This window comes from Penaeus japonicus, unplaced genomic scaffold (assembly GCF_977035675.1).
Source record: "Penaeus japonicus unplaced genomic scaffold, GWHDUDI00000001_assembly GWHDUDI00000016, whole genome shotgun sequence".
In the NCBI taxonomy this organism is placed as follows: Eukaryota; Metazoa; Arthropoda; class Malacostraca; order Decapoda; family Penaeidae; genus Penaeus; species Penaeus japonicus.
The window spans coordinates 21,153,491-21,163,490 of record NW_028234418.1 but is presented as its reverse complement, the minus strand read 5'-3'; the positions used below and the strand labels follow the sequence as shown (position 1 = coordinate 21,163,490).

The following is a 10,000-nucleotide window of genomic DNA, read 5'->3' as shown; positions in this document are numbered from 1 at the left end:
TATGAAGAACAATGAATGGGGCACAGTATGCTGCTCTTTCAAGGAAGTCAGTACGATATATGGCTTATATGAATTCTGGTCAAGTTTAGCAAGTTTAATCTAGCTACAATCTTCAAAACCAACCCTTTCCCCTAGTAAGTTGTTGTCTCCCTGAACCAATCATTGAAGCGCCTCCAGACTTTGTTCCTACCTATTTTTTATGTGAATGAATATAATACATATACAATAAGAAGTCTCATATTGTACACCAAACCAATCCACATAAACAACCCCATACCCTTTCTACCCTATTCCCCTACAACAATATTATGGTTTATATACATTTTTTGGTCTTTTTACTACTCTGATTCAATTGTGCAGTATGATTTAACCCGTTAACGATGGGGCTGTTTTGGCTCCAAATAGTCGAAACACGGGATATTCCAAATGCGTAAGCCTAACGCCTCATGTTATTCACCCGCATTGGTTGCGGTCAAGCGCTTTACGCCCGATCACCCAGCGCACCGGCCAGGAGGATAGCCACTACAAAATATCTCGTCCCTGGTGGCTGATGCTGCCTGTTCGCATTGAAATGCCTCAATCTTAATGGCGCACTACAAACTCTAAATTGGATATTGATAGATTCTGGTTACATAAAAACTACTATCCTTTGAAAATATTTGTGAATTTGGATCTTGATATGATTAGGAGCTATGGTACTGTGCATATATATTTTTTTCGTAATAAATACAAATTTACAAATATTAAATATATGTGAGTACGTGTGCTTGCGACATATCCATAATCATAAAAAATATACCATCCCTCTAATCATTTCTATCTTTGATTGTGTGTGTTGAGTGAGTGATTGAGTGTGTGTGTTGAGCGAGTGATTGAGCGTGTGTGTTGAGCGACACATGTAACCATACCTGATATTCAGATATTCACTATCTTCAATTTCCTCCCATTCTTTCACCTCTCACATTATGTGCAGCACTCAATAACCTCCCATTATCCCATCTAAAATTCTTTCATATTTTCTCAATCCACTTCATTTTCTCCCCTCCCTCTTATTCCTCCCTTCACCTCCCTACCTGTGGCGACTGTGTACTGCTTCCGTCTCTGCCAAAGGTGGCTGCAGCCCCCAGGTCCACCATTTTGGAGGGCTTAGACGATTTCTTGACCGGGGCGGAGTTGCCTCTGCCACCAATGCCACTGCTTCCACCCAGGGCAGCCTTTCCACCTGCCTTGGGGCTAGTCTCCTCATCACGATACTCATTGACAGGGTCCACCGCATCCTCAATCTCATCCTCACTGGAAGTTTGGGAGTGGATTTGTATTACTCAGGACTATGACATTGGGTCATATATTTTGATCAATTTATTTCAATTTACATATATTTGCATATATTCTTTGAAGAAATAGAATATAAAGAGGAAGATAATAAAGAAGAGAAATCTTAACATCAGTACAAAAGAAGGAAAATGGTAATCTGCACAAAAAGGGGGGGGGGAGAGAGAGAGAGAGAGAGAGAGAGAGAGAGAGAGAGAGAGAGAGAGAGAGAGAGAGAGAGAGAGAGAGAGAGAGAGAGAGAGAGAGAGAGAGAGAGAGAGAGAGAGAGAGAGAGAGAGAGAGAGAGAGAGAGAGAGAAAAGAAAGAAAGAAAAAAGACAGAAAGAAAAGATAACAAAGCAACTGAAATGGAAAAATATGCATAAAACCACAACCAAATCATTGACATAAAAAATAATAATAAATAAATAAATAAATAATAAAGAAAGAAAAGTAAGTGTGGAAAAAAGAAAAAAAGCAACCTTGCATTAGGTGAATCCTCAAAGCGAGATCCAAAGTCGTCATCTTCTTTTCTTCTACTACTCCCCCAACTGTCCCAGTCACCTGCAAGAAAAAAAAAGGTTATAATCATGTTACAAAACCAAGCAGGATTCCGTGTGACATGACATTTCCACCAATCTTGTGTGTATCATGTGCTTTAGAGTATGGAAAATACAACTTGAGGGAAATTCAGGAATGAGACACTTACCTTGTGATGATCCACGGAATCCCATGGACTCTGAAGACACCCCTACATACTTGTCTTTGTTTTTCTTGGCTTTCTTGCGCTCATCTCGTAGCCTGTTGTCATCCTGGATAAAATCAATCAAGTCCTTTGCCTTTACTCTGTAAAAACATAAAAAATATAATTTTGATATACAGACAAATTAATAGATATAACATGACATGATAAAAAAAATTGATCAATGAATATGCAAACTATTTTACATTTATCATATGCTTTCAGTCTCAATAATTAAAAGTGATGGCTTCATAGCACAAAGAGCTGAATAAAAGTTACTTGGAACATATATCTTCAGAAAATGGTTGCTAGAAAATTTTCTGAAAGCTGTGCCCCTTCATCCCCATCTTTTCATTAACCTTCTACAGTTTCATCAAGCTTATGGCCAGGAGCCAAAGGTCACAAACCAATCTGGCTTCCTTTCCTTTACCTGATGTTCATGCCCTGATCCTTTCCATGCTCATCAATGAATTTGTAGTTCTCAAGTGTCCTGAGGTCATAGATGTGCTCCCTGGCAGAAGTGACAACTCGTTCAGAGCCATTGCGCACGAGGTAGTTGAGCAGCAGGAGCGACTTGTAGGTGCGTCGCCAGGCAGCACGGTTGTCCTGCAACATGCGCTTCCACAGCATCCCCATCACCTCTGGGAATTGCTCGTAGTAGAATGTTGACTGTGCCAATTCCTGCATTTGTGGGCCTGGGGGGTTCGGGAGAGAATGAAGGAAGTGGTGAGGTCTTAGATACGGGTACATACATCTGATGCAACTATTACTGCTATTACAACTAACCTATTATCACTGCTACTGTTAATACTACTGTAATCAATTCGGAGTTATCCTGTTACTGTATTATGGTTACTCTTCTCTTGTTACTACTACTATTATACAATTATTGTGACATACTATTACAGATTGTATTACAATCATGAACTTTACAACACTACCATTACTATTTTTACAACTACTAATACTACTACTGTTACAACAACTATTACTGCTCTGACTACTACCACTATCACTGCTATAACAAGCAATCATTAATATAAAAATAAAAAAATCAGTTGTCTATATACAGTTGGCCCTTAACCTGTTGCAGACAAAGCCTATGATATTGACATGGGTATGCAAGACAGCAGGTTGGAGGAGACTTGCAATTGATTGATTGAATATTAAAAATTATCTATTGTGTCAACCACTTGGTCATTAGCGGCAATCAGGAGACTTGTAATTTCACCTACAACTGTTTTATCATCCCAACTCTTGTTCATTTATGCATTAGAGTACTAAAAATCTTGTGCACTTTTTGTGTTTTTTCATGTAAGACTTATGGCAGGTACTGGTATGGTATGGCAATGTTTAGACAAATAATACCTGTAGTTTAGTCTCCACACAGGAAGAATATATGTTTTACACTCAGTGTAACAGATGAAATATGAAGTTTGGTGAAACATTTTCTTTTTGGTAATAAAGGAGAAAAAAAAAAAAACAAAAAAAAACTGACAACTATTTACACTTTTCCACTCCTGATGGCATTTGGCAAAACAGCTAGACAGACAGTGGCACCTTACAATCCTCTGATATGGCACAAAATGCTTATGGTATCAATGTGTTGCCATTTGTCCAGAAGGGGTTAATATTCAGAATCCCAATCATCAGTTAACTTGGCCTAATTATATACCAAATGTTATGTAAGAAAACAAAAACAAAAATAAAAATACGCCCACACAACAGATAAAAAATACTGCGAAAAATAAATGAAACATCAAAATATCTTCCGGAAACTACTTCCCAAATAGCAGTAAAAAGCTTATGCAAAACCATATGGCACTAAACAGACAAGAATGTTTGAAAACTCATTTAGGTAGTGAATGTAGGCATCCTCCTCCCACCCACTCTCTTACATCCCACACAAGCAGTGCGGAACATCACTGTTGACATTACTTTTGTCCTTCACTAATTCTGTTCTCCTTTGGAGCAAAACTAATATATGTTTAAAATTTTTCTGTAAAAAATAGAGAACCCTTTTTGAGCTTAACATCAAGTGATTAATTTCCATCCTGATAATGATAGAATGATCACAGGCTAACGCAGAATATCACCAATAAATAGTACTACTATACATGTATATGTATATAATAATAAAATTATAATATATTATGCTTTTCATTAATTTCAAAATATTTATTATATATATTTTTTTTTCTATAGCAAAAAGTCATTTATTATTCAAACATAAAAAAAATGCTCCTGGGGAAATGTGTGAATGCCATGCTCTATTTGTAATTTTGCATAATAGTTTTAACAATATCTACAGTGAATATTCACAAATTTCTAATTTTTCTGAGGGGTTTAACCCTTTAGAGATGAGCCACATCTTAATTAGAATCAAGTGTCACCTGTATTTTAGCTTTGCAATAATTTTTTTTATAATATATTTTTGAATATAACTGCAATATAATCATGGCAATAGGATAAATGAGACAATGCAAATAAACAGCAGAAATACTATCACCTAAAAAATATTGGTCTCACCACATCTTGTAATAAAAATGGTATACTTTTCTCATATCAGACAATAAATGACAATGGTAATCAAGTTTTAACCCCCTTCGACACAAGGACGCGTATGCTGCGTCCTTGTAGTGCTCGTGAAAAACCCGAGGACGCGCATACTGTGTCATGGCTGAGTTCTGTTGGAATTGAGTTTTCTTTCTTCCGGATACTGTACAAGATCATTCAGAATAGAGGTCGGATATGATACGATATATTACTTGACTTTCATTATTAATAATTTATTACATAAGAGTGGGATTCGCTTATACCAGGGGAGGCACCGATGCACCCTGCTAGCAATCAATTTATTATTTATTTATGGAACATTATGTAAAAATATAAAACTTATTATGATTAGTTTACCATACTATTTCAATCGTTTTCTTTGGTCATCTGAGTGAGGCCTCCCACCAAGGTCACTCTTGCCATCTTCCTCCCAACCCATGTAAATAACTTGTCACATGCACATGGGGGAAGAGGTTAACTATGCATATTTTGATATATAACACATGATGATTATGTTGAGGTTTTGGCTTAAAATGTGTAGAGGTTTTGGCTTAAAACTTGTCATATTCAATAGCGACATTTAAAATTTGGCGCGCGCCAGAAGCTCGGATGCGGAGTGGAGGGCATTTTCTACTGCCCGTAGTGAAGGTGTTAATAACACTAGAATTGTAATAACATAAGGAGAAAACCACAATTGGAGAAGACATTGTAGGATTTAGGGGTTCAAAGAAGCAGATAATTCCCCTTATCAGCATGCCTTATCATCTCTCTAGCAATGTGAAATTAACCTTATCTCTCAATGAGAAAAATCACATTTCAAGACTCAAACAAATGATAACATTCATCATAACAAATTAAAATACCTGATACAAACAGTTAAATGGTACAGACTGAGATTTCATAGAGTTCCTTCTCAATATCAGCTGTATCTCTGCAGATTTATTTTTAACTATTGGAAAGAAAAGATGACTACCTACTCTCGTTCTGTGAACCAACTTCCTTATCAAAGAGAATTCTGAGGTTCAGCATTCCATATCACACAAAATTTTTGTGTTTCAATCATTCAATTCATTTCTCCTTCCTTTGGTTCTGTTAAATGTAATATCTATTTATCTATCTATCTATCTATCTTCTGTGTATGTGTATGTGTATGTGTATGTGTATGTGTATGTGTGTGTGTGTGTATGTGTGTGTATGTGTGTGTGTGTGTGTGTGTGTGTGTGTGTGTGTGTGTGTGTGTGTGTGTGTGTGTGTGTGTGTGTGTGTGTGTGAGTAAGTGAGTAACTGAGTGAGTGAGAATGAGAGAGTGTGAGTGAGAGAGTGTGAGTGAGTGAGTGTGAGTGAGTGAGTGTGAGTGAGTGAGTGTGAGAGAGTGTGAGTGAGTGAGTGAGTGAGTGAGTGGGTGATTGAGTGAGTGAGTGAGTGGGTGATTGAGTGTGAGTGTGAGTGAGTGCGTGCATGAGTGTGAGTGTGAGTGCATGAGTGTGAGTGAGTGAGTGAGTATGAAAGAGTGAGTGTGAACGAGTAAGTGTGAGTAAGTGAGTATGTGTGAGTGTGAGCAAATGAGAGTAATAGCGAGTGAGTGTAAGCAAGTAAGTGTGAGCGAGTGTGTGTGTAAATAAATGCTTAAATTTTTTGTTTTAAGTCAGCGTGTTTTATGAAAATCTCCATTAATCACCTAATCACAAAATCATTCCTCTTCCCCCTCCCCCCACACATACACAAAGAAAGAAAGAAAGAAAAAAAAATATTACAGTTATATATAAACATATTATACCATGCAGATAGGCTGGGGAAGGGGTATTAGTAAAACAATAATATTCATAATTAAATAATAATTCATACACAATAAAAACATACACTACAGCTATAATATACTATAGCTATGAAATCTGTGCCTCAATGAGATTCTTGACTTTGATATCATACACAATCAACCCTCAAGCACCACCCTGCTATAAACAGGCATTTTGCAGCCCTTCTCGAGTGTATCACACTGGCAAAGCAGATGACAAGAGGAGAAAGGGCTCGAGATAAGATCCCTGATAATGCGACGTGATAATGCTAGGCCTTTCCTTTTCCATTCCTCACTCATTCCTTCCATCTACTAACCTCCTTTCTGCTCTCCCTCCCTCCTTCCCTTCATCTTCCTCTTCCAATCTCCTTTACTCTTCCCCTGCTCCCTCCCTTATTCCCAACCTCCCTGCATTCATCTCATCCTCCCTTCTCTACCCCCTGCCATGTGCACCAACACACACACCATCTGGCCCCTTTCTCACCTGTGGGACCCCAAGCCTCGTCGTTGGTCGCCTCTCGCACCTTGGCCTCGACCTCTGTGTAGTTCATCACCATGTTGGTGCTGGAAAGGAAATCGAATATGTAAAAAAAAATCAACAGAAACTGGCAACAAGTTGTTGATAATAGTCCTCCCTTCAGGTAATAATAGAAGTAATAATAATAATAATGATCATTATCATAATTACCATCAGTAATAATAACAATGATGATGATTTTAATAATAATAATAATAATAATATTAATAATAATAATAATAATAATATCATTACCATCACTAATGATGATGATGATGATAATGATAGTAATAATAATAATAAAATAACATAATAATTAAAATAATAATGATAAAATTACAGGTACACATTCCTGAAACACAAGTTCTGAAAACTGAAGTTTTCTTGTGAAGTGTGGATCATCAGTCATCTCTATATAACAGGCTTGTTTGGTGAACAAACAACTGCTTGCAACTACACACCCACTCACTATGTGGCAACATATAAAAGAAAATGATAAGTAGGTTAGTATATTCTGATAAAGGATGGTAATAATACGTGATAATGACAATAGTGATAATAGTAATGACTATAATGATAATAATAATAACAACAACTTTAACAAAATACTGATAACCATATTCATAATAATAATCATTAAAAGATAAATAGAAAAAAGGAAAGTGGAGGAGAACAGAGGAAGAAGCAAAATAAAGTTATATTGCAGATCTATATGATATATGATGTATATGATGATAGAGACCATCAACAAACTTATCATTTTCAGCATTGCTAAGTAAATATACTATCTAACAAAATCAACATGAGGACACATTCATATATCTCTGAACACGTGAGTGCATGAGTGTTCATGTGGGTGTATACAGGTGTGTAGGAACTGATACACACATACATGTCTGAGAGTGAATGTCCACACAAAACTTCAAGGTCTTGTGGTTAATTCCAACAACCTTGCTCTGTCACCATCACCTTCAGGTAGCTCTCACCCAACCCGAACGATAGTCAACATTCCACATAATCACCAAATAACCAAAATGTTCTACATGAAAACAGCCCCTTTTTCTCAAAATACAGGTACTCTTTCAACTAAATGTAACATAACAACTCACCAAGACATTTCATACATACAAATAGATGATAATAAAATGTAGATATACACAATCAACCAACTGCCAACAGACTTGTAACCACTACATTTCCCCCCCTTCCTCTCTCTATATATATATTTACATATATATAAATTTCTTTTTCTTTCCTCTCTTCTCTCTCCCACATCACATGCATGATATTTTCAGTCTTATCAACTTAAGAGAGAAGAGGCAGAGAAGCATAGAGAGAGATAGAGAGAAGGGAGGGGGGAGAGAAGGGATTGAGAGAGGGGAGAGAGAGAGGGAGAGTGTGTGAGAGGGGGTGGGGGGAAGAAAAGAAGAACCTGAGTGATCCCCTCTCATTCCCCTGCATTTTGGGACAAAAATAGACGATGGGATCACATGAGCTGTCATGCTTCAATTGCTGCCAGACAAAGAAGGGGTGAGATGTAAAGGCATGACATGATGGGGGGGGAGGGGGGGGGGGAGATACAGAGGGAGGGAGGGAGGGAGGGAAGGAAGGAGAGAGGGAGGGAGGGGGGAGGGAGAGAGAGAGAGAGAGAGAGAGAGAGAGAGAGAGAGAGAGAGAGAGAGAGAGAGAGAGAGAGAGAGAGAGAGAGAGAGGGAGAGAGAAGGGAGAAGAGGAGAGGGGGAGAGAGGGGGAAGAAGGAGAGGAGGAGAGAGGGAGAGGAGGGGAAGGAGGAGAGGAGGAGAGAAGGAGAGATGGGAAAGGAGGAGAGAGGAGAGAGAGGAGGAGGAGAGAGGAGGGAGGAGGAGAGGAAGGGAGGAGGGGAGGAGGGAGAGTACAGAGGAGAGAGGGAGAGGAGGAGAGGAGGGAGGAAGGGAGGGAGAGGAGGGAGAGGAGGGAAGGAGGGAGGAAGGGGAGGCGGGAGAGGGGAAAGTAAGAAGATACAGTATGGAGGGAGGGAGGGAGGGAGGAGGGGAGGAGGAGGGAAGGGAGAGGAGGAGGAGGGAGGGAGGAGAGAGGAGGGAGGAGAGGAGGAGGAGGAGAGAGGGAGAGGAGGGAGAGAGAGAGGGAGGGAGGGAGAGAGGGAGGAGGAGGGAGGGAGGGAGAGAGGGAGGAGGAGGGAGGGAGGAGAGAGGAAGGAGAGAGTGAGGGAGGGAGAAGAGAGGAGGGGGGGAGGGAAGAGAGAGGAGGGGGGGAGGGAGGAGAGAGGAGGGAGGGAGGGAGGGAGGGAGAGGAGGGAGGAGGGAGGGAGAGAGGAGGAGGGAGAGGGAGGGAGGGAGAGGAGAGGAGGGAGGAGGGAGAGGAGAGAGGAGGGAAGGAGGGAGGGAGAGGAGAGAGGAGGGAAGGAGGGAGGGAGAGGAGAGAGGAGGGAAGGAGGGAGGGAGAGGAGAGAGGAGGGAAGGAGGGAGAGGAGAGAGGAGGGAAGGAGGGAGGGAGAGGAGAGAGGAGGGAAGGAGGGAGGGGGGGAGAGGAGGGGGAGGGAGAGAGAGGAGGAGGGAGGGAAGGGGAGGGAGAGGAGGAGGAGGAGGGGAGGGAGGAGGGAGAGAGGAGGGAGAGAGAGGAGGGAGAGGAGAGAGGAGGGAGAGGAGGGAGGAGGGAGGGAGGAGGAGGGAGGGAGAGGAGGGAAGGAGGAGAGAGGAGGGGGAGGGAGGGAGGAGAGGGAGGGAAGGAGGGAGGGAGGGAGAGGAGGAGAGGGAGAGGAGGGAGGAGGGAGAGGAGAGGAGGAGGGAGGAGAGGAGGGAGGGAGAGGAGAGAGGAGGGAAGGAGGGAGAGGAGAGAGGAGGGAAGGAGGGAGAGGAGAGAGGAGGGAAGGAGGAAGAGAGGGGAGGGAGGGAGAGGAGGGAAGGAGGGAGAGAGGGGAGAGAGGGGAGAGAGGGGAGGGAGGGGAGAGAGGGGGAGGGAGGGGGAGGGAGGGAGGGAGGGATGGAGGGAGTGAGAGAGTGGGAGGAGAGGAGAGAGAGAGAAAATACCTATAATCTAGATCAGTGAGAGAGGAAAAGAGTAATGAAGTATTAGAAAAATGT

General features: G+C 41.0%; 1 protein-coding gene across 2 annotated transcripts in view; it reads right to left on the bottom strand.

Annotated features, from left to right (window-relative positions):
- lqfR (clathrin interactor lqfR) overlaps positions 1 to 10,000 on the bottom strand; it is a 30,815-nt gene that overhangs the window by 13,053 nt on the left and 7,762 nt on the right. For both annotated transcript variants that reach the window (XM_043024409.2, XM_043024410.2), the window contains exons 2-6: positions 6,888 to 6,967; positions 2,483 to 2,747; positions 2,020 to 2,156; positions 1,793 to 1,874; positions 1,074 to 1,293 (exon numbers count right to left, since the gene is read on the bottom strand). In XM_043024409.2, coding sequence (XP_042880343.2) covers positions 1,074 to 1,293; positions 1,793 to 1,874; positions 2,020 to 2,156; positions 2,483 to 2,747; positions 6,888 to 6,967 — 784 coding nt within the window. The remainder of the gene's footprint in view (positions 1 to 1,073; positions 1,294 to 1,792; positions 1,875 to 2,019; positions 2,157 to 2,482; positions 2,748 to 6,887; positions 6,968 to 10,000) is intronic.